Genomic DNA, 26,562 nt, shown 5'->3' on the forward strand with positions numbered 1-26,562 from the left:
CAATGGAAAATAGAATTTTCAACATTAGAAATAGTTCGAAGCCCTTTTCGTTTTGTTCTGCGAACACAAATTTTCAAAGCGATGCAGGGTAGCGAGCGAAGCTCCTCTTTACTCCACTTAGGCGTTCGTTTGTCGGGAAGCTCCTCTGAACCGTTCTTAACCAATTTCGAGGAGCACCGTGACTCAGTGGTAGAGCGTTTTACCTCTAGTGCGTAGGGCCTCTGATTCGATCTCAGGCCATGTAAGTTTGTGGTGGGATTGACATCATGTCCGTGTTTTTTTATAGGGGTACTCCCGTTTCCTCCCGCATTTTCATTCCACCAATTCTTTCAACATCATTCACTTGCCCTAATTATCCGCCTCTCATAGCGTAAAGGGCATAATCGTGGGACGTTAAACTGAAAGATTTTTTTTTTTCATTTTTAAGAAGATTTGATATAGTGATTCGAGAACATGCACTGAGTGTCATAAGGGGTCACATGTCCCGATTGGACATACCATTGAGGAGTAATCACCAAAGAACGGAATGTCCATAGACTTAATTTTGGAAAAGCATTTGGAGTGCGAATTCTCATTGTAAACCATGTAAAATAGAATTTTCAGCATTACAAATACTGCGAAGCCCTTTTCCTTTTGTTCTGCGAACACAATTTTTCAAAGCCATTATGCTTTTCGTTGATATGCCAAATTCAACTATTTTCATGTCGTGTTCGTTCACGAAGCTAATTGATGCATTAAAAAAAAAAATCTATGAATAATCAATGAAGGTCGATCGCTGTGCTCCAACTTTGAAATTATTGCATACCTAATTTTATTTACACTCCATATTTAGTAACATTTTAGTGCATATTTCCATAGTCTTCAATGCATAAAAATCTGGATTATAACCGTTCAGTATTTAAATGTGGTAATTCTTTTAATGTACTCTTTATTCATTTCTCCTTTTAGGGGAAGAGATACGGTGGTGCCAAAGGAGTGTGCTATTAAGATCTTCAAAACAACGTTGAATGAATTCAAGTCACGAGATAAATACATTAAGGATGATTATCGCTTTAAGGATAGGTTTTCAAAGTTGGTAAGTACACTATATATGTAGAACTTGGTTTAATTAAATCAATGCAATATTTAGCTTTCCGTCGTACGTAGAGAGAATATTATAAACCAGTTAAGTATGCTCCAAGAGCATTGTTGCCAAAACGAACTTAAAAAGAATGGAGAGATGGAGCGGGAAGGATAACTGTGATTGTTCGTACGTCTAAAAGTATATCTTTGTATCCACACCTTCTTCTCTTTCTCGCGAAAATTCGCGGCTCCTTAACTCTTCCGAAATTCGAACTTTTTGGCCAAATGTCTGGAAAACAGTGGCCAGTTTGTCAATGGCCACCGGTTACTATTTGGTATCAAAATGTTCACCATTCTCTTAGATATTGATCAATACCAATATGATCTCACAATGACTTACCGTTTCCGATATATAGCTCCTTAAATCTCCGGAAATCGGCCATTTTTTGGCCAATATCTCGGGAACGGTAAGATTGACGCGAAAAATTCCGTCACTTTCTCAGATAATTTTTGATCCCCTATCAAATGGAGGGCTCAAAATTGAAAAAAATCGCAAATAACAAATATATACACAGACATAGAGAATTTAGTAACGAACTTTTTAAGTTCGTTGAAAATTAAGTATTTTTGAACCTGAATCAATGTAGTTATGAATGTTGTTGAAATAGAAGTTCCATCAGCTGAGATAGATATTGAATATGTGAATTAATAAAGAACAAAGATCAATTTACAATAAGTCCGTTTGATTGAGGAGCTGTAGCTCAGTAGTAAATCGGTTTGCCTTTGGTACGAGAAGTTTCTGTTGCGATCATAGTCTGTGTGAAATTGTGATTGACATTTTAATAGGTTTATGCCCGCTTCAGTTCTTTACTCCTCCATTTTTTTCATTCATCATACCTTTTTAACATTATTGCTTGTAATTAAAAAAAAATACTTGGAAAGCTTATCCGTACCTAATTACCGTAGATTCATAGTCTGTAGGATGAACCAGTTTTGGATGACACCATACACACATTTCATGATCCATAAATTCGGAAGATTCTTTGGAGTTTTCCCGATATTAAAAAAAAAAAAAATAAAAAATAAAAATAATAATAATAATAATAATAATAATAATTTAAGCGTCCATGTCGGGATCCCAGGTGTAGCTGCACGAAAAGCATTTTTAAAAATTCCTAGGCAATATATATGATTTTTTGATTTGAGTTTAACACGATTGTTCTCCGAGGTTAAGGAAGACGATGATGTGCTGAACAAAATGGTGAAAGAGAAAAGTGGGAGGAAAAGAAAGAACCCTGAGAAAACTTCACGAACATTGTCTTTCCACCACAAAACCCGCTTGGCGCTAGCTGGGATTGAACCAGAGTGTACAGGGTGTTTAAACACTGACAACGTTTGAGAGGTTTTTCCTGTCACCAAAATAAGACAAAAAGTATAGACCAACCAACTTTGGTGCAAAAATGCTTCCTTTCGGAGTCATAGGCTGCCGAAAACATGGGGAAAAAATGAACTTTTAAAGGTCCATAGCTCCAAAACTATGGGACCTACCATAGTTGGTTGAAGATTTCACTGAGGAACCAGTAGGTGCACTATTCAAATATCCAAGTTTCAAAATCCTGTGATGCTTCCGCAACAGTTTTTATAGAAGGAATTGGTGAGTACGTCAAATTATATGCCCGTAGCCAAATAGCCTTTATAAAAATTGTTGCTTGAATACCTTAAGATTTTGAAACATGTATTTTTGGATACTGCATATACTAGTTCCTAAGTGATGTCTTGACCTGACTACAGTAAGTCCTATAGTTTTTGAGCTATGGACCTTTAAAGTTGACTTTTTCATGTTTTCGGCAGCCTATAACTCTGAAAGGAAGTATTTGTGCACCCAGGTTGGTCTGTATTTTTTGTCCTATCTTGATGACAAGAATCACGTCCCAAACGTTATTGAAGTTGTTTTGAAACACCTTGTATATTTGCTGAGTTTCAGTGAAATATATGTAGTAGGTATGAAGAAAGAAAAAAGAATTTTTTCTTCAACTTTCTCTCTCTGTTCTCTATTCTTTATGTTAAAGAATATTTTCAACTGCAGTTGACTACTAACTATGTATAATGAGTTAAAAAAATTAAGATTCCACCGGCAAAATAATTTTATCTCAAAAGACATCTCTCATGTTTAATATTTTTTTTTTCTTTTTTTTAAAGTACATTTTTCTTTTCGTAACGTCTGTAAAATAAGTTGGAAATGAAGGCAAAATCAACTTTTTCGTTCAACGTAATATTTTTATTTCAGAATCCAAGAAAAATCATTCATCTGTGGGCGGAAAAAGAAATGCATAATCTAATGAGAATGCAGAAAGTGGGTAGGTGTGTTTTTATTTTAAATTGTTTGGCAACATTTATTTGTAATCGTCCATATTTGTAAGTTCACCAAATTCTACGATATTACTGCCGTTTAACGGAAAAAAGATACCGTATATCCTTATACCACTTGATGGACCTCGTTAAGCTCAACAGAATAATATGAGTGACTCTAAATCCATATTAGCTTTCTAGAACATTTCTTAAAAACAAATAATTTTGTGAACCTAAAACCTGATGCTGTACGACCTATGAAGATTTTGATTTGATTCATTGACATATAACACAACAGGCATAGGCCTAATTACAGTGTTACATAGTACATCGTTATACAGATTATATAGGTTAATAAAGCTATGGGTAATAATTACATTTGTCTTACAAAGTTAATAGACTTCTTAAAACTACTTACATCCATTGCCAGTACATCCAGGTTGAAATTTTCTTTAACTAACCTGTTGTAGGTTGCACTAACTCTCCATATAGGAGATCTGCTTAAAACGTTTGTTTTCGCTGTCATACAAAAAAATGTATTTTTCGAAGCAGTGCGCAATTTAATGGATGGTACCTGGATACATATTTTTTCGTTAAGATCAGGACAGTCTATTTTGCCATGAAAGAGTTTGTATAAAAACAATAAATCAATATTTCTTCTCGTGAGTTCTAATGTTTTAAAATTAAAATTTTCAACAAGGTTAATGTAGCTTTCAAATTTTGGATAGAATTTTGTTTTCTTAAGGGTAAGAAGCCTTAAAAACTTATTTTGAGTACGCTCAATCAAGAATGAGTATTTCTGTATATTAGGGTTCCATATATTACTACAATATTCTAATTTCGACCTGACGTATGCATAATACAGCACAATTAAAGTTTGATCATTTTGAAAATCTTTACTGACTCGATAAATATATCCCAGATTTTTGTAGGATTATATTGATACTAAAGTTTCTCTCATTAAACTTTTCATGAGGTTACTAGCGTCATGACAGTAAACAGTGTGGTTAATAAAATATGGTCCAAAATGGTTATTAACTGTTAGGCTTGAATGTTTGTTTAATTGTAATTTTACCCAGTGATTTTATATATATGTGTGTTTGAAAACAACACCGACAACGTTTGGAAGGTGATTTCTCACATCAAGATAAGACAAAAAGTGTAGGCCAACCTGGGTGCACAGATGCTTCCTTTTGGAGTTATAGGCTGCCAAAAAGATGAAAGAATGAACTTTAAAGGTCCCTAACTCCAATGCTGGGGGGTCTACAGTATTCGGGTCAAGATTTCACTTAGGAACTGGTAAGTGCCCTATCCAGATATCCATATTTCAGAATCGTGCGGTACTTCCGCAACAATTCTTATAGAAGTAGTTGGTGAGTATTTCAAATTATCTGCTCGTAGCCAAATTCCCTCCATAAAAATTGTTGTGTGAGTACCACAGTATTCTGAAATATGTGTTTTTGGATAGCGCACATATTAGTTCCTAAGTGAAGTTTTGATCCGACTGCGTAGGTCCCATAGTGTTGGAGCTACGGACAATTAAAGTTCTTTTAATGTTTTCGGTAGCCCATAACATCCGAAATGACGGATTTCTGCACCCAAGTTGATCTAAATTTTTTGTCTTATCTTGGTGCCAGGAATTTGTTTGACTAGATTTTCCCTAGTTTTCTTCACTCACATCAGACGAAGACCGGGATGTTACCTTCTATAAGACCAGGGCCAGTTCCTTCCCAAATCCTAGACCCACCTAAAAGACTGATGCGACCCCGGAGTTGGATGTCCGAACCCTTCTTTGAGTCATTCCCTTACTTAAACCAATAGCAATCGAAACCAATGACAGCGTACCGACGTACCACCACCAATGGAAGTCCGTGTTCAACTCTGAGTGACTGAAGTGATGATCACGTTTATTTGGAATCAACATGGGGTTTCCAGGCAAAGGGACCACAATTACCAGGATATACTATGCCTCACTGCTGCGTGCGTTGAGGGATTCTATGAAATCCCAGAGCGTGGCATGCTGACAAAAGGTGTCTTGCCTCCTGGAAAACAACGCACCCGTTCATTGCTTGAATGATGGCCAGACAGATGCGCAATCCTGAGCACGAAATCACTCATAGTTCTAGTTTTCTCTTGACCGCACACTATCTTCATTCCACTTCTTCCCAACCACGTAGTCATTTCGTAGGGGCAAGTACTTCTGCGATGTTGCCAAGCTGATTTCTGAGGTGCAGTAATGGAATTTGAACCACTACACCTTACTTCACGTTCGGACCTATAACACAGCAACAGAGCAGAGATACGAGTTGTACATTACCAGGTGACCTACATAGGTATGCAGGATAACACATGCAAACTTTCATCGCTCTACGATATATGGAAGTGGGTGAGGGCAAAACTTTCTCGTGCACGTGTCGTTAGCCAACAAATTTCAAAGAAATCATACATGTGCAAATTACTCAGAAACTATTAATTTGCGACCTCCAGTTCATATAGGTAAAAATGTTCCAAAATACTTGTAGAATATCCCCTTTCAATGAATGCATCGAATTACCAGACACCCTGTATATATCATTGTTATACAGGTTATAACAATGATATATGTTTTCACGAGCTGTTAAAAACAAGAATATTGTATTTATTCTAAATATTGCATCTATTTTATATACTGACGAGTTCTATACCATTCTGTACAAACGTACATGTAATATGGTCTACAGAATGATTAATAAATCTAATCTGAAAATGTAAACTTAGGATAGAAAATACTTTGTACAGTTTGAAAATAAATTTTCATTTAATTGGATTCCTTTAAGTGATCCAGCAGTTAAAAGCAAGTTTCGATTAGAAACTCGTGTCCGCAGCATCACAGTGTAAACAACTATTGCAGACGTTTTCCCAAGGAAATTATAAACCGCCAAGATTACTTTACGTCTATTTACATTCTCAGTATTTAATAATTATTATCAAGTCATGTTCTGATTGGGTTATTTTTTTAACTTTTAATACAGTCACTAAGCGAATTAAGAGACTTGTATATAAATATGACTTCTACACAAGAAGAAAATTATCACACAACCATGATATTTTCCACTACCTGCCCATATGAACATATCGCCTAGCGATACTTTTTTTTTTCTTTCTTTACAGAAAGGGATTTCCCAGTAGTTCGAATATTGTTACAGTATTTTTATATTAGCCTATGTTTACTGTATTTACTGTATACTCCATACAGTTATGTGAACTGCGAGTCTTCTAAATTGCCTTTGTAACGGACACCTCTCATCTATCTATCTATAAATATATAAATGAAAATGGCTATGTTTGCGACTCGTACTTCTTGAATCATCCAACCGATCTCGATCAAATTACCAGCAAGATGAGGTTTGGGCCTCAGATGGATTTTATCATTTTACTTTGACGGTACAACGTAGAGGAAGGGGAGGTTATATATATATATATATATATATATATATATATATATATATATATATATATATAATATAAATAAATGAAAGTGAGTACGTTTGTGATTTAATAACTCTTGAACCACACGACAAATCTCGATCAAATTTTCACCATAGATGAGGTTTGGGCCTAGGATGGCTTTTATCATTTTACTTTGACGGTGCTTCTTAGGGGTGGGGGAAAGAGGAGATATTTAAAAAATGATCTAAAATGATCGACATTAGTGTCGAATCCATAGTTCTCGGGGTCGCTGAGATGAATAATGATACTTCCGATGCCGTTGAAATCCAAATTCAGCCCCAAAACTTGAGAAAGGGGGAGATACGTAAAAATGATCTAAAAATGACCGATATTAGTGCCGAATCTATAGTTTTCAGGGTCGCTGAGATAACAGTGACACTTCCAATGCAGTTTAAATTCAAATTAAGTTCTTTCTGTCCAAAATAAAATGTATTCTCCTCGTGCGAAGAACGGGTATTCTGCTAGTTTATAATAATCATGATCCATCGGTGTCCGTTATTGAGAAGTTTTACTGGATTTTCGATACACATGTTTTTTTCATGCAAATAACGAGTGTATAATAACATATAATGAAATATAAGATCACAATATATGGCGTTAATATTAGTAGATCAAAAATTATAATAGAAGAAAACTAGGATAGTTTTTAGGTTCCTTGTGTTCGAGTTAACAAATTTCGTGTTATTTTTTTCCGTTCTAGGAATTCCGTGTCCTGAGGTAGTGACGTTAAAGAAGCATGTACTTGTGATGTCGTTTATTGGAGTGGAACACAGGCCAGCACCCAAACTGAAGGATGTTTCTTTTAAGAAAGATGATGCTATTCAAGCCTACAATCAAGTGTACGATGTAAGTACTTATCTCTTATTCCTGCCGTTCATTTAAGATTGTGTCAAACAGAATAAAATCCAATTGATGGATAAGTTCATACTTTATCCATGAATTAATGGCATGAGTTAATTTTCTAACATGTCAGGATACACATGTTCTTAACAGGTTAAGTGCCACCTATTTCGCAACAAAAACATCCCCTATCGCCAAAATGTATTTTCTTCATGTCTGTCTGTCTGTCTGTGTGTGTGTGTGTGTGTGTATGTGTGTATGTGTGCGAGCGTCCGTCCGTCCGTCCGTTCTAAGTAATAATTCAATCATTTTAGATAATTCTGTAGTATCGGTACTATGTACTATTGATGCTTTTGTGATGATACGTTAATCTCACGCGACCCCAGACAGACTGACGCCCAGAATAGGTTTAGTGGCAACGTTAGACTAACATGTCACCACGAAAATTTTAGCCAATTCTGTCCGGATTTCCCCGTTAAAATGCGAACGCATACGTTAGTAACGAGTTTAGTATAGCGGCAACTTCTGCACGGTTTGTTGTACTTCTACTTTACGTGATTGTTGTCTCGCCTCAGTTTTGAGTGAATTGAATAATACATTAAACCTTTGGGTAATGTGAAAAGCACGATCTACTTTTGCCACTGTGGCTACAGGCATGTGGGACCACGTTGGACTCACAATTTCACAGGCCAAGGCTGTGTCTTGTACTACCAGAACGATTACAATTCACTGCAATAGGTTTTAATATAAAGAGTAAAATCAGTGAGTCACCACACGTCATAAGCTAACAAGAAGTTGTGTGAGACCAACCTGGCACCACGTGGTCGTAAGGAAATGTTTTACGTGAGACCAACGTGGTCTTACGCGGCACTTAACCTGTTAATGGTTTGCTCGCTGAACGCAAATTAAATTTTGAGTTCTCACAAAAAGTATGGAGTTTCAGAAAGTCACAAATATGCTCAACGAAACCATTGATGTACGTATTAGGTATTCCAGATATGCACATTGTGTCTGTTCACTATGTCATTAAGGCAAAAGTAGCATCATCACTGAGCACAAGTTTATCATAAATATCATCATACTCTTCAAGAAGCTCTTAAAATCTTTGCCCGTGTAGCGTAGTCACTAACGCGTCCGTGCGAGCTGTACCAGAATGGGACATTCGGTCGAAAAGGAAGCATTCGGAAGCTTTTTCAGGCCAGCTATCCATAGTGAAGTTTCTCCGGGGTTTTCCTTATTTACACCTGGCATATGCCGGGATGGTACCTAACATATAGGTCCCAGTCCACTTCCTTTCTCAGATAGTGTGCTCGTCAAGGGATGTCTTTCCTCAATACATGATGGACTTAAGATCATGAAAGCCGGTAATACTCAGAAATATGTGTAAATAAAGAAAAGAAAATATACCTCTTGAAATCGGGTACAAAACTGAAGGCAAATATCTTTGTCCTCAGGAGAGTTAAAAATAAGTTTTCCCTCATTTTTGTACTGAGAAATAATAAAGCAATGCAGCAAACAAGACATTGGTGTAATACGAGAGACATTCATACGTTATTTTGTGATGTACGACCAAGATCCTGCAGATGGCGCTCTCACAGTGCTGACAGAAATTTCGTATTAGCGGCCCATTATGCACCTTCAAGTACACGCGAAGTTGAAACAATCAATGCCCAGCTTATTGTAAGACATTGACAAAACTGAAGTATGCTATTCGCAGCAAGCGGCCTGGCCTTCTGACATCTAGCGTTCTCTTTTGGACGACAATGCGAGACCACACTGCGTGGGGATAACCCAAAACTAGCTTGCCATCGTCCGTTGGAAGAACCTCATTCATCCATCGTACAGTCCCGACCTCGCGCCCAGCGACTTCTCTCTGGCATTGAATACGGCAAAATTCGATATTTACATTTTCCTTCGTAACTTTTTCACTTCGGAAGGCACTACCAAGTAAATGAACGAAAATTTTAGACGTTCGAAAAATTCATTTAAGTACTTACAGTGTATTGGAGCTGTCTGGAAATATTATTTAAGTGCACACATTGTATTAAAACTGTTTTCTGTTTCTTTTCCAGTGCATGAAGAAGTTATATCATGAAGCTCGCTTGGTCCACGCAGATTTGTCCGAGTACAATATCCTCTGGCATGACAAGAAATGCTGGTTCATTGATGTCAGCCAGTCAGTGGAACCTACACACCCGAACGCTTTAGAGTTTTTCTACAGAGACTGTACCAACATATCAAACGTAAGTGAAGGCCAAATTAAATCTCTTTCTGTCTTTCTTCCTCTCTCTCTCTCTCTCTCTCTCTATATATATATATATATATATATATATAGGGTGTTTCAAAACAACACCGACAACGTTTGGGAGGTAATTCCTGACACCAAGATAAGATGAAAAGTACAGACCAACCTGGGTGCGCAAATGCTTCCTTTCGGAATTATAGGCTGCCGAAAACATGGAAAAATGAAATTTAAAGGTCCACAGCTCTAAAACTGTGGGACCTACCGAAGTCGGGTCAAGACTTCAGTTAGGAACTAATATGTGCTCTATCCAAAAATCCATGTTTCGGAATCCTAAGGTACTCACGCAACAATTTTTATAGAGGGGCTAGGCTTCTGGCATATAATTTGAACAACTACATCTATAAAAGTAGCATGTTGACCTAACTACGAGCGCACTTTTCCCCCCACCCCCTAACTAACAAAAACTATGAAGCCACCACTGACCATTGTACTTTAACACAGAAGGATAGCATAAAGCCCCCTAACTGCCCCAAAAATTATGAAGCCGCCACTGACCATTGAACTTTAACACAGAAGGATACCCCCAAGTGAGATTGAATATGCTTTTATGACATTTGAAATCATAAAAACTTACAATGGAATCCTACACAAAATATATTTATTGCATCTTAATCTCCAGTTTATAAGCTTTCATTTGACACTTGAATCATGAAAATCCGTTAATAATTAGCTTTAAAACTCGATGAGAAGGAATACATACAGCTTCGGAACAGGTGATCTGTCACTGATTCATTTTGAACGATTCCAGTACTAACATTAGAACACCACAACACGAGATCATAAGAAATATGTTTAAAAAAATCCGAGTTTATTTCAGCAAAACTGCCGTCGCAGAAATCCTAGGATCCATCCGAGAGGTCAGCGCTGATGTTGTTGTTGTTGTTTTCCCCCCAGATAGATCCTAGGATTTTTTGTTCAATTTCTATGTACCTTTCTTCTTTCTTTCCTTCCTTCCTTTGAGGTCTGTAAGTGAACTTGTGGCTTTCCACCCAGCCTCAGTATAGCTACCTATCTGAATACGAGTCACAACATTCACCCACACAGCTCACAATCTTATTGCATCCATCCCGTCCCATCCCTGGCGCCAGGTTCCCCTTCCTTCCCCTTCCCTTTTTGCTGTCCCAAGTAACAGAGACGCCCAGCCTTATCCCACACATGAGTCAGAGGTGAGGACACTGTAGCCATCTGTGATGAAAGACAGCCGTATAGCTCAGTTCACTTTACAGTTCCTTGAGAAATTACAAATTTATACCCCGGCCGTAGATATAAATTTGCAATTCCATGGCGAGGATTCGAACCTACGTTATCAGTTTACGAACCACAAGCTTTATGGAACTGCGCGCTAACCAACTGAGCTACGGGTTAACGCTGTATATAGGAGAGAAAATTGGTCCTTATATATGAACAAATACTTCTACAAGTAACGCCATCTATTAGCAAAGTGATAAACTAACTGATATGTAACGCCATCTATTGAGTAGGCGAGTAACTGCTTGAATATGTTCGCCTGCCCGGCAAATTTAAAACGAAAAATAAGAAAATTGTGGATATCTTGGTTCCTATAAGAGATAGAGGGTTGATATTTAATTTTTGGCAATTAGTGTTTGGCTGACCCATAAGTGTTGCCAACCTATAAAATTAAAAAATCACTAAGTCTAGTAACAAATTTGGTCCTAAGTTTGCAACACTGCAAAAAATAAAATTCATAAATTTGAAAAATAAAAAATACTAGCATAATCTACATAAAATTCTAAGACTTTTTTAAAGAATAACATTTTCCCGAAAACTCAAAAATAAACCCGTAAAAAATTCCCGAAATTTTGAATTGGCTGTAACATTGTCAAATATTAACCGATTTTCAAAATTCAAACGTCAATCAATAGAGAAATAAATTGAAATTTTTTGAATGTGTTGTAGGTTGCATAACTCTAAGGATATAATTACAAAAAACTCAAATAAATCTCTTATTTATACATGTATCTTTAAAACTCGAATGACATTCAAAAGTACTGCTTCTTCTTACGCATTGTATATATCCAAAGATCTCAGTTTTATGGCTTTATTACCATAAAACACTTAGAACATACTTAAAATTACAAGTTCGGATATTGATAATGGAATCTTCTGTTAACCTCGTTCTCAATAGGAAACAATGACTTCTTAAACTCTGTCCACTGATCGTAATTCAAACTGAATAGACAGCCGTTAATGTCAAAAACCACTTGAACTTCGGTTTGCACATTTTTCACAATTACATTAAAGTTATTAGTAAGAATGAACTTTTTTTGAGGATCCATTTCTAAACACTCCATTTTTTGGTTCTGACAACATATTTTTGTTCATTTTCATTCATTTTTGGATTTACATACAGAACTCAACAGTTGGATAGTTTTCTTTTAGACCAGTGTATTTGATTTTTATTCCATCTTTAACGATCTCATCAATCATTTTATCTGTTAAGTGTTTTGTAAATCTAGGTGGAAGAAATATCTTAAACTCTTCACATTCAACTAAAATGCTCTTCCCAAACTTAGTTTTAATCTTTTCTATTTTCACAATCTTATATTCTGTATTTAATTCTAATTCTCTTAATCCAATAACTTGTTTTTGCTCAAGACTTCCAAGCTTGTTTAAAAGTTCAATGTGACTCGCCATCGTATTTATTATATAGAAAATAAAAAATATTTAATCATTTTCGTCAATTTCGTTTGATGGAAAAACTTCCATAAAACAATCGTTAATGAAAACAGTTTGAGGGTATCTTTTCGATACCCTTATGCCCGTTGATATTTTGCTAACTAACTAAAACTCTTCTACTACTTTCTCATTCTTAGGATCATATGTAAAGTTCTTTCGCCCAATTAAAATCGCATAACAAATAGTATTAGCAGCCACAACTTCAGCAAAGTCTACAACAATCTTAATGTTTGTTCTTTCATTTACTGATACATTCTTCCTCTTACTACAATTAATCACATACATTGGTCTGTTGTCTATAAACTCTTTAGGGTCATAGTACATTTCAGTGTTGCCACATGTTATTCTCTTAAATGCAGTATAATCTTCGTACATCTTAAAGTAATCCTTGTTAGCAATATCTAAGTTTCTTGATTCTTTTGGAAATACCTCATTCCTTCCATTCTTAAGATAGATATTCTTCACCTTACAATGATCAAACTTACTTGCATCTGCTGTTTGTTTGCCACTTCTATCAGTTTGGAACATTACAACTACGAAATCAGGCATATCAAATTGTCTAGAATTAAATTGAGTAGTAACATCAAACTCCAAGAAAGAACCTACAACAGTCTTCTGAACACATTGATAAGTATGGAATGAAAACATGATTTTGGGTTCTTTAAGAATATTCAATTTTAACTTGTTTTCGTAATTAGACTCATATTCAACAATAGGCATTCTTATCTCCATACTTTTTATTGTTATTTTTCCATCGTGAGGAGCTGCTCCCGATCCAGTCCATTTGTACAAGACATCGTTATTGTTGTTAGCTTTTGTAAATGTTATTCTCAATCCGCCTTTCCACATAACCTCTTTATAATCACTTAAGAAGCCTGGAATTAATCTCAATGGATACAAAACACTAAAGTTCTTTCTTAGACCAAGTTTATCATCTGTTTCAAATCCTGCTTGTTTTAAATATTCAACTTCTGGCTTGGAAATCTTTAATGTTCCGACAGCTGTAGATGTAATTCCAGGTAGCTCGATTTTATCTATAACAACTCCATGCTTTCTAACCTCAATTTGAGAAAAGAAGAATGGGAAGAAGTTATCTACAAGTTTTATAGTATCGTTTGCACCAAATGTTCCTCCAGCTGATGCACCAACAACTTCAAAAGTCATATGACAATCTGCTTTGTGTGGGTGTATAAAACCATCCCCCACGTTGAAATCGAACTCAATATCTTTGTTAGCTTCATTCAAATTATTAAATGTTCTTGTGTTAGCTTTAAAACTCTGTAACTCATAACTCTCAATATCCATTTATTATAAAGAAAATCTTGAAACAGCGCTTTATGGTAAACACCATCAAGCTATATAAATATTAGCATTGTCGTAAAGTCGACCGAGGAAAAATTTTCTGAAACTTACAACCCCCATCCCAACTTAACCTTAGCATTCATAGCAGTACCAACCCCAAAAGCAGCTAATCGTTCACCAATTGGCGCATCACTACTAAATGCTCTTTTCCATGCTTTAGTTTCCAGTTCCTTATCTGCAATATGTCTCGACTCTGTATCTTTATTGTCTCTGTAGTATATATCGTGTTCTTTACAGGCCTCATCTAATGGGTTAATACCTCCATCACCTCTTTCTAACCTTTCTTGAAGCTTCGTAAAAGGCCCACAAAATCTGAAGCCAGGTATATGTAACTCTGGTATCCCCTTCATGTTTAAGATCTTATTCATTAGTCCTTTTCTAAGCTTCTCATCATTCCAGAATCGTGGCGGTAATGTATTTAAGATCTTAATCAAATAACCTATACCTTTTGGATCATTAGGAATAAACTGTGAAAGCTTATTATTAATCATACTCACTATACCTACTTTCTCATTGTAAAAGTTATGATTTCCAGCCCTTTCTTCTCCATCTATAACTATTAACCGATCAATTAACTTTCTCACATCATCCATCCATACATATTCTTTAGGTATCTCTGTATATTGTTTAATTCCTTCACCACTCCTTTTAGGCGTCGTGTTCTTTTTAGGAGTTGGGGGTAAAGTTGGTTTAATATAATTATCCCAAATAGGCTTGATAATATTAATGTACTTTGAACCTCTACTAGATGCTACCTTTTTATCTCGATTATATTTTTGGAAGGCAGCATCTGATTCTATAATTATTTCCTTGTACTGTTCAAAATCATCATCATCATAATCTTCAATGGTTTTATTAGTATTCATCGTTAACAATTCCCATAGACCTTCTGTTCCTTTATAAGTTTTACCATTAATTATCAAATCATCACCATTCACTTTAACTTCCAAATTTCCTATCTTGTTTATTATTTTTCCATCTTCTTCTGCAGCTCTTATTCCAAACACAGTATCATTTCTTTTACTATAATATTTCGTTGCAATCTTACCAAATGACTGTGCTGTTGTTAAAGGTTCTACTCCTTCCACTTTGTCTTTAATTTGTTTTCTCATTTGTTTTATTTCTCCCGTTATAGGTGTATCACTACTGCTTGGAGAACTATCATAAGGTATCTTTTTAGGTGTTTCTAGTAGACTAGGATCTATTGAAGCCGTCTTATGTACAACTGGAACAAGTTCAGTTATTAGATTTTTATTTTGTTCTGCTACTTCTTTGATCTCACTTCCCAAGTTTTGAATAGCATCAATTACAGGCTGTTCTTGTGTCTTAAATTTATCGTATATACCTGCTCTTTCTTTCTTCCAAGATTTGAAGCCCTTTATCAAGAACTCCTTCAGCTTAATATTCTTATCAATTTCTTTCTCATCCATTTATTGTATAGCAAACGAACAAACGTCAATGAACGTCAAAGAACGTCAATAAACGTCAATAAACGTCAAAGAACGTCAAACGTTAAAACGTAAAACGTCAATAAACATCAAACGTTTAAGAAGTGTTTTATCTTGTTCCTATACTTACCATTGTTTACCTTCCTTGTCATATCAATTACTATGAAACCATAATCTTCTTGCCAACATTTTGAACATATCTCTTTAAATTTATCATAAGACATATCTCCCCCAACAAACTCATTATACACATGTTTAAGATTAGTATCATCTTGTCTGAATATGCATAGGAAGTTGACGTTATCTCTTATAAGCTGTTTAGGTACTTTTGAATATGTTTGTGCAAGATAGAAACAGTCTAAATGTCTATGCCTACCTCTTGTAAAGTAATTTCTAACAGTATCTTGATTCTCCAAAATGTAATCGTCAAACACAACAACAGAGTATTTTTCACATTCATCAATAGGTACAATAGAATCATTACCGCTTAAGAACGTTGCTATTTGCTTCTTAAACTTTAGTTCTGCTTTCTCAAATCGATCTTTTAACTGCTCATACTTTGGCTGATTCATGCTTTTAGAATATATGTAGAAGTAATTATTGTTTAACCAACCTGGCTGTAATAAGAAGTTAAATAACAAAAAAGTTTTACCACACGCCGACGGACCCACGATAAGACAACGAACATCATCAGGTATAAGTTCTCCATTTCTTTTCTTAGATGTTGTTTCTTTTATCATCTCTTTTACATCCCAATTAATAGTTTTCTTACTCATTTATTATAGAGAAAATCGTCACCTTTTATGATTAGAGAGTACAGACCCGGTTCGTTGATGAAGGTTGTATGAGGATGTACACTTGACAAGGTCCCCGAAACGGGACCTTGATTTGTTTGTATGTAACTTTGTCTTCTTCATCTTCGTCTATGTGTTTAGTCAGTGCTTGTACGTTTACAAGACTTTCAGGTCCTTCACATGTGAAGGGCCAAGGATTAGAGACTTGACTTGTATTTACATAGCCTATCTTATATCTTTAAGTTGTTCTCTGATCTTAAGCAACGTATCTTTTATATATTCGCTATCCATTTCACCATTCAATGTTATTATCATCTCTAACTGTTCTTTAAATGAGTTAATACAAGTGACAATGGTTTTATATTCGTCTTTTCTTTTGCTTATGTTTAACTTCGAAGACAAACCTGTTATTATAGCACTTCCAGTTGCAAGAGACGTTGTTAATATCGAGTAAATTGTTACAGGTATAAAAATATTAATAAACCCAGTTGTTGCAGAAAGAATAACTGATAACGTGATCAAAGTGTAGTATGCATACTTAACAATTCGTAGTTTTCTCTTTTTCTTCTTTAAACTGCATTCTAACTTTCGAATGACATCTTCTATTAACTTGATTACTTTCTCTCTTGGAATATCTCTAGGTAAATCAAACTCATTCATTTATTATATAATAAATGGCTAAGGTATTTAAGCTAACGAGCGATACTTCTGTTTTAAAGAAGAAACTCCATTACGAATTAGACAACAAGAGCAACTATTTAAGTATAGGATTAGTTGGGTTTTACAGTACATATCTGACACCAAACATAACAACACAAAAAAACAGTTTCTCATATGGTGATAGACAAGTTTTTATACCAGAAGGACAATACAGCTTAAACAGTCTTAATGAATATTTAAAATCTCAATCCATCAACATAACATTATCAGAAGACCATTTAAGAAATAGAGTTAAAATTGAAACTGATAGTAATGATGTTACAATTGGGAGTATAGGCACTGTCCTCGGGTTTAATGTTTTTGAAGTTTTAGAAAAGAACAAAACACATATTGGAAGTAAGTTGCCAAAGTTTCATCCGTTTGATACTATAAATGTTCACTGTAATATAGCAGATGGCATGTTTGTTAAAGATACAGAATACACGCATAGAGAAACGGGGATCATAGCATCATTCAAAACAGATGCTGAGTTCAAACATAGTATTATTTACGAGCCTACTTATCCATTATTTTTCCCTATATCCAAAGATAAGGTTGATAATTTTGAGATAAGGATAACAGATGAGAATGATTCCTTAATTGATTTTGGTGGAGCAACAACAACTGTACTTTTACAAACTAAGATTTTCTCTTAGATAAATAGGAAGATGTGTTCTATCAAAGGTTGTATGTTTAGTGTTCCTTATAACGAGCTAAAGGATTTAAATATTGATCATGTATTAACAAAGAAACAACTTAACGATAAAGCCAAGAAAATTAAAGAAGGTAAAGGAATGGATTTAACTTTAACTACTGCACAAATGAAAAAGATTAAGAAAGAGCATATTGGCGGTTTTATCTTTACAATTCCAGCCATTTTAGCAGCTTTAGGAGCAGTTGGTTCATTAGCAGGTGGCGCAGCAGCGATTACTAAAACTGTACTGGATGCTAAGAAGAATAAACAAGAACTTGAAGAACAAAAAAGGCACAATATGGCTATGGAAGAAAAGCAAGGGGCGGGTAAACCAAAGAAGTCAAAAAACTAAAACCATTGACCAACTTCGATATAGAGAGGTTGGCTAAAGAATTAAAGATAAAACGATTTAGAGGTGTATTTATGAGTGATGAACTTCCACAAAAACCTTATGTAAATGAGTGCGGTGTAGTTAACCTTGATAAATCAGAAAACATTGGTACTCATTGGATATGCTATTGGAAAGATAACAACATAAAGTACGTGTTCGATTCTTATGGTGGTGTTCCTCCTAAACAACTGGCACAATATCTTGGTACCGAAAACTTGCTTTACAATGACGAACGAATACAAGACTTTAACTCAGTTATATGTGGTCATCTTTGTGTTAAGGTTTTAAATCTTCTAAATCAAGGGTATTCTTTTAGCGACGTTATGTATATGATTAAAAATGATTAAACGCTTTTATGGTTTTGTATCCATAAAAGTTTTGCTTTAAGATAAATATGGAAGCTATACATAATAGACTTTTAGATTATTTTGAGAAGCATGAGGATGAACTAGATGTGCTAGATAGATATAATTTTTATCAGTATTTTGAGCAAGTTAGTGAGATAGACTTAAAAGATAAAAACAACGTATATAATGTTATTCATCTATGGAAAATGCTAATACCAAAATTTTTGTACACGGAAGAAGAGTTGGAAAAGTTACGTCCAATAATTACCTTAAAGGACTTGTTGTCAAATTATAGCTCTAGACCATTACAATGCAGTTATTGTGGTAGTAAGTCATTACAATGCAGTTATTGTGGTAGTAAGTCATTAACAAAAGGTATGAGTAGTTACATTTGTAACGATTGCTCTGTAGAAAATGGCTGGGTTTACAGTACTTGTGAAGAAACGAAAGCTGCTTGCGTACGAAAACCATGGTATGATACTATAAAAAGATTTAAGTTACAGTTATCTCGTTTGCAAGCTTTACAGGATAGAATTATTCCCGAAGAGGTGCTCAAGGTGTTAAATGATGAACTTAGAGATATACCAAGACATTTAATATCAACAAAACATGTTTTAGAAGTACTAAAGAAAAACAAATACACAAAATATTATGATGATGTCTATTTAATACACTATCACCTTACCGATCAAAAACCATTAAAATTACAACATATAGAGGAAACACTTATAAACGACTTTGAAAACTTACACGAGGCCTTTAGGGAACTGTATCCGGAAAGAGCATTGTTTATTAACTTGAAATGTGTATTGCACTATCTGTTGAGAAAGCACGATGTTCATGTTGATATTGATTTTAAACGATCGCCTAGACAAATAGAGATGTTAAAGAAATGTTTTGAAAAACTAGGATGGGCATTTTCTGTATAATAAATGAGTATAGATATATTTGGCAATGTTAAAGATAGAAAAGGTGATGTTGATATTAGTGAGGAAAAATTAAAATTGTTGGAGAATTTAAATGATGTTGTTAGCGTAAGTCAACTTAGGTCAATAGAAGCCCAATTAGAGAACAATAGAAAACGATTTGAAGATGCATTAGAAACGTTACAAGACACATACATCAAGAAAGAAGATTTTCAAAAGATTAGGATGGATACTACTAGATTGGTTATGCAGAAAGAAACCATGCCTCTACTATACCGATTAAGAGCTAAAAACGTTAAGGAGCCAATCTTTAGAATATTTAATCTCTCTAATGGTTACAAATTTCTCTATAATGGAAAAATAATGCACATGGACTTAAGTTTGGATAAATACTTTCTAGATATATATTTGGGTGATACTTTGATTAAAGAGATACCTTTTGACTTTAAGAAGAACGATATAATTACGATTAAACCAAATAAAAATTCTGCTATGGAAGAAGGACAATTATTGTTTGTTGTAATGTACATAGAGAGAGAGCTTTCCTAAAGACGTTTGCTATATAATAAATATGGATATCTTTGGAAATGTTAAAATGACACCAGAGTTAGATAATGCAGTTGTGAGAAAAGATATTGCTATGTTGAAAGAAGAGCTTAACTTCATCAAACGGGGTTATGTTATAGAGCTTCATAGTCGATTGATATCGGAAAATGTTGAAACTCCGTTCTTTTTAATACATAATCTCTCTATCACATACAAATTTCTTTATAAAGGTAGGTTAATGCATATAGAGTCATCTTACAATACGTATTACATAGATCTATATTTAAATGATTCTCTAGTTGAAACTTTTCCATTGCACTTTAATACAAATGATAATTTGGCAATTAGACCTTCTAAAGATTCTGGCCTGAAACATGGTAAACTACTATTGCTTCTTATGCATGTAGAAAGAGAAGACGAAGATAGTGATGATGATGGTGAGAATGTTGATAGCATAATATTAAGCAGCGATAGTTATTGATTTTCTATATAATAAACAGGATGTATTGTGTTAAGTGTAAGAAAGTGACAGATACGAAGAAAGATACCATTAGAATTGAACAAACAAAGAATGGAAGATATCTAAAGAAAGGTATTTGTTCTGTATGTGGTGTTACTAAAACCCAATTCGTTAAAAAGCCTGATTGACTAGAAGAAGGTAAAGGTGTTAGAGAAGACATTGTAGAAGAAATTCACAAACCATCTAGAAAAAACTTTGACAGATTAAGCGTAGTTATAAAAGGTATCGATGATCTTTGGCAGGCTGATCTTGTAGAAATGGATAGCGGAGTATTAAAAGGCGTTTCCAAAATCAATAAAGGTTATAAGTATTTGCTAACGATTATAGATGTGTTCTCGAAATATGCGTTTGCTGTTCCTGTTAAAGATAAGAGTGGGAAGAATGTTACAGAAGCATTCGAATCCATATTAAGAACGAGAAAACCTAGTAACTTACAAACAGATCAAGGTAAAGAGTTTTACAATAAAGAGTTTAAGAAGTTGATGGAGGAAAATAAGATTAATCACTACTCAACCTATAGTGGTAAGAAAGCTTCTGTGGTTGAAAGATTCAATAGAACGCTTAAGCAGAACATGTGGAAAAGGTTCACAACACAAGGAAACTACAAATGGATAGAGATATTACCAACACTAGTTAAAGAGTATAATCATCAAATTCATAGAACAATTGGTTTAAAACCTATAGAAGTTAACAAGAAGAATGAGCGAACAATATTGGAGAAAGTGTATCAAAAAGAATATAAACGTGTTAAGCCCAAATACAAGTTAGGTGATCATGTTCGTATAAGTAAGTCGAAAGGGTTATTTGAGAAAGGATATACACCTAATTGGTCAACAGAAGTATTTGTTATTAGTGAAGTTATTCCATCTAATCCGCCTACCTATAGAATTAAAGATTTAGAAGAAGAGGATGTGCAAGGTAGATTTTACGAACCAGAACTATTAAAGACGAGGCATAAAGATGAATACTTGGTAGAAAAGGTGTTGAGAAAGAAAGGTGACAAAGTATATGTCAAATGGCTAGGGTTTGATGATTCGCATAATAGTTGGATAGATAAGAGTAATGTTGTAGTGTAAATATAAATGTTTGTCTTTTATGGTTATTATGCCATAAAAGGGTAGTTTGAACGAAATAAGGGTATCGAATACCCTCATAGCATATATTTCCAGGGTCTCTTACATAAATCAAAGCCGGTGCGGGATATCTGGCGCCGGCTAGCTGGTAACGAAAATGAAGTTAAAAATCAACATTTTCTATATAATAAATATGAGTACTATGGATAGTTCTAGTTTAAACGATATTTGCTACGAACAGATTAAAGACAATTATTGGTATGGTATCTTCGGTGATTTCAAGTTGATTATAGATAAGAGTACAGGATACTTTAACGCTACTAAGCTGTGTCAGAGTGGTGGTAAGAGGTTTGATCATTGGTTAGAAAACAAACACTCTAAGGAGCTTATTGAGTATTACAACAAACTTCGAAGTTCCCGGGGTTCTGGGGACTTCAGAAACTCATTTTACACAATAAAACTAGCTGGTAACAAAAATGAAGTTAAAAATAAAGATTTTCTATATAATAAATATGGGTACTATGGATAGTTCACTTAGTCTAAATGATATTTGCTACGAACAGATTAAAGACAACTATTGGTACGGCGTCTTTGGTGACTTCAAGTTGATTATAGATAAGAGTACAGGATATTTCAATGCTACTAAACTGTGTCAAGATGGTGGAAAAAGGTTTGATCACTGGTTAGAAAATAAAGGATCAAAAGAGCTCATAGCATACATTTCCAAATCCGGTAATCCGGGTCTAGAAATTATCAAAAAAGTAGCAGGCGGCAAAGGAGAAATATGGAATGAAATAAGAGGAACGTATGTTTGTAAAGAATTGATTCTAGATATATCACGATGGTTATCTCCAGAGTTTTACCTTAAATGCAATCAAATCATTATCGACTATTACACAAAAGACTTTAGACAATATAGAGAAAACCAAGAAGAATTGCAATCAAGAGTAGAAGAGATAGAACAACAAATGGAGCAATTACGATTGTACAATCAAGAATTAGAAAGCAAAGTTGATTATCTTAAAACAGTTGCAGCGCCATATACAGAAGATCCAGGAAAGATACATAGGCTATTCATTATCAAGAAAAACCTTACTAAAGAACAACTTGAGAATGTACTCCTTTACTATGACGAAGAAGAACGAGATCAAAAAGAAAGAATAGAACGATATAAATATTGGGTTGGAAGAGTACAAACATGCAATTACGAAAGTAGGATTAAACAACTCAAACTTAAGTATCCAAGTATGAGTATTTTGCTTAACGTCGACGATCCAAACTCTATCAACTTATACAACAGAGCTAAAGAAAGATGTGATGATAGAATAACTTGGCACGGTTCGCATATGAACACAGATTTGAGCGATATAGATCTTGTTGACAGGTTTATTCAGTTAAGAGACATTTAAGTACGAGAAACTAAAGTTACAACTGGGGGTCTACCAGCACTGGACCCCTTTCAGACATACAACTTTTATGGTATAATAGCCATAAAAGATAATTAGTTATGCATTAACCCTCTGCTGCAACAGCGAATGCTACATTCAACATATCACCTAAATTGGGATTATTATGATATTTTCTTATTATAGCTCTCCAATCTACGTAATGTCTAAACGAATATATAAAGTCTATAGATAGGTCTTGATAAGTTGAAATGTTACGCCAATGAACTCTACCTTCGAACTCTGCAATAAATTCTTCTGTTAAATTTTGAGACATTGAAATCATTTCCCAATCTACTTTGTCAGCGTAATCTCTTATAAGGTTTTCTGATAATTGTTTAGCTCCACATATGTACCACCAATTAACTCTATCTGCGTGTTCTCGTATAAAGGCTTCAGAGAGTTCGTTTTTGTAAGATATAGCATCAAAATCAACTTTATCTATAAACTCATTAATAAATTCTTCAGATAGCTTTTGATGATACGATACTTCTTTCCAATCAACTCTATCTGCAAATTCTCTTATAAAGTCTTCTGATAAGTCTTGGCTTCCTGAAATAATCTCCCAATCAACTTTATCAGCAAATTCTCTTATAAACTCTTCCGATAACTCTTTCCATAAACATATTTCACTCAAATTAACTTTCGACAGATATTTGCGTATGAAATCTTCTGTAATGTGATCATAGTTATATTCCTCCTCATAATCATCATGACCTATAGATAGCCATTGTTCATCAGTCAGTGAATCTAACATCTCTTCGGACAAGTTCATAACGTTTGCATAGAGAATGTTTTGTGTAAGAAATGAGTTGTTTTCTTTAGTGGCCTTCTTGAACAAATGATCTAACATACCTATGGACACGCTAAAATTTATTTTGTCTTCATCGTTATAACCACCAATATCTAAATATTTACATACACAATCAAATACAGGTTTGTAGGATAATATTTCCTTAGCACTAGTCATGTTTGTTTTTATTCTTAGATTTTAAAATTTATTTCATTTTTGTTGGTTTTGTATATAATAAATATGGAGAAAGAATTTGATTTATTACATGATAGACTTAACCTTATTCATGAAGATCTTAAACTTTTAGCAGCACTACTAGAGAAGCAAATACTGTTGAAGGAAAAAGAGTTATTAGTAATGCAACAAAAAACATCTGATTTGAGTAGTGATGATGAATACAAATATGGTAGTGATGATTATGATGATGATGATGAGTAAGCTTACAAAAATGATTCAGTTTTAAATGTGTATATGTGACTTTGATGGGTTAATCCCATGAAAGCCGTGTTCTAATACAACGCTTAATATGTAGACAATGGCAGGAGTGTACAATGTTAAGCGTTGTACTAGGATAAATGAAAATGAACTGAAATAACCCGGTGAAGATAAAAATTGAAGAGTAATAAAGATTTTCTATATAATAAATAGGATGAATAATTATAGTAAATTTACCGTAGTAGAGTTAAGGCGCCAATGTAAAGAGAGGGGAATCAGAAGATATTCCCGATTAAGAAAAGCAGAACTGATAGACCTTCTTAAACAATATGACGATGAACAAAGCAGGAGACAGATTAGAGATATATTCCCATTTAAACAAGAAGTAATTGAAGAACCAAGAATCAAAGTTGAATCACAACCAATCGATGTAAAACTTAAAAGCACAGCATTCAAATCAAGATTAGAAACATGGAGATTTACAACAGATTACAAACCACAAGATCCACTTGAACAATATATCACCTCAACATCGAAAGCTTTAATAAATAGATTGAACATCAGCTTAGAAAAACATGGATCGTTAAAGGCTAATCTCCTAATAAGCTGCCAATATAAGAAAGGTAAAGAGATTCAAGACATTTACTTCAACATTAATAACAAAGAGGTATTCCAATCAACCAATCTAAAAGAATTCTTAAGTGATGCTAAACAAATATTACGAGCAAGAATGGATGAGTTCCAAGCTAGAGGTTCTGGATGGGCTCTTACAAATATAAACTACTTAGAGTTAGCTCTTAATAAATATGCACCATATAGAGGATCATCATATATAGAACTACCAAATGAAATCAAAAGAAAACAAGCTGTTATCAATGTAAAGAACAAAGATGAAAAGTGTTTCTTGTATTCAATTGCCTCTGCATTGCATCCTGTTGAAAAAGACCCACAACGACCGCCAAAGTACAAGCATATCGTTATAGACTTAGAAGAAAAATTAAAAGATATTCATTTTCCTGTAAAACTAAGTGACATCCCAAAAATTGAAAGACGACTCAATATATCATTTAACGTTTATACATATAATGATAATGGAAAGTATATAGTGTACGTTTTATATCATACTAAAAACAAAAAAGACACCCATGTGAATTTATTATATATAAAAGAGCAAAATGAAGACCAAGTTAAAACACACTACTGCTGGATAAAAGACTTGAGTAGGTTAGTTAGCAGTCAAATGACAAAGTGGAGAGCCCGAAAATATTTATGTGATAGATGTTTGTTATATTTCTACTCACAAGGTGCATTAGATAGACATGAGAAAGATTGTTCTAGTCATGAAGCTGTTAAAATAGAAATGCCACCACAAAATACATACGTTGAATTTAAGAACTACCAATATACGATGAAGATGCCATTTGTGATTTATGCTGATTTCGAATGTCTGCTACATAAGGTTATGGGATGTAAACAATGTTATCCGGAAGATGAATCATATACTAAAAAATATCAGCAGCACAAACCATCTGGATTCTGTTACTATATTGTAAAAAGTGATGGAAGTAAAACAAATCCTGTTGTGTATAGAGGTAAAGGTGCAGCTAAGAAGTTCATAAGAATGTTAAAGAAAGAAGCCAAACAAATTTCGAACATATATAAAGAAAACAACGAATTACCATTAACAAAAAGTCAGAGAAAAGAGTTCAACAAATCCGAATCCTGCTCTTACTGTAAAGTAAAATATACACCAGAAAACCATAAAGTTAAACATCACGATCATATAACAGGAGAGTTTGTAGCTGCATTATGTAACAACTGTAACTTAAAAGTTAAAATGCCTAAGTTCGTACCAGTGATTATACATAACTTATCTGGATATGACTCTCACTTGTTTATAAAAGAGCTAGGATGTAATAAAGAACAAATAGAATTAATACCTAATAACGAGCAACGCTACATATCATTCAGTAAAAAAGTTGGAACTATCAAATTAAAATTCGTAGATTCATTCAGATTTATGGCATGTAGTTTAGACAAATTATCATCAAACCTAACGAGAGAACAAATGGTGCACACACAACACTTCTATCCTGATGAAGAACAATTTAACCTTGTAACAAGAAAAGGTGTTTATCCGTACGATTATGTTAACAATTGGGATAGGTTTAGAGAAAGAAAATTACCACCAAAGGAAGCATTCTACAACAAACTTAACAACACACATATAAGCGATGAGGATTATAAGCATGCAAAGAAAGTGTGGAAAACATTTAAAATTAAGAATCTCGGACAATACCATGACTTATATCTAAAAACCGATGTGTTGTTATTAGCAGATGTGTTT

The 26,562-nt window shown here is 34.2% G+C and overlaps 1 protein-coding gene across 4 annotated transcripts in view; it reads left to right on the plus strand.

Annotated features, from left to right (window-relative positions):
• Positions 1-26,562, plus strand: part of LOC145684268 (serine/threonine-protein kinase RIO3) — a 65,492-nt gene that overhangs the window by 22,158 nt on the left and 16,772 nt on the right. For all 4 annotated transcript variants that reach the window (XM_081756404.1, XM_081756405.1, XM_081756406.1 and 1 more), the window contains exons 7-10: positions 949-1,075; positions 3,350-3,419; positions 7,601-7,746; positions 9,813-9,983. In XM_081756404.1, the coding sequence (XP_081612530.1) occupies positions 949-1,075; positions 3,350-3,419; positions 7,601-7,746; positions 9,813-9,983 (514 nt within the window). The remainder of the gene's footprint in view (positions 1-948; positions 1,076-3,349; positions 3,420-7,600; positions 7,747-9,812; positions 9,984-26,562) is intronic.

This window comes from Thermobia domestica, chromosome 4 (assembly GCF_964235325.1).
Source record: "Thermobia domestica chromosome 4, izTheDome1.hap1.1, whole genome shotgun sequence".
NCBI classification, from domain to species: Eukaryota; Metazoa; Arthropoda; class Insecta; order Zygentoma; family Lepismatidae; genus Thermobia; species Thermobia domestica.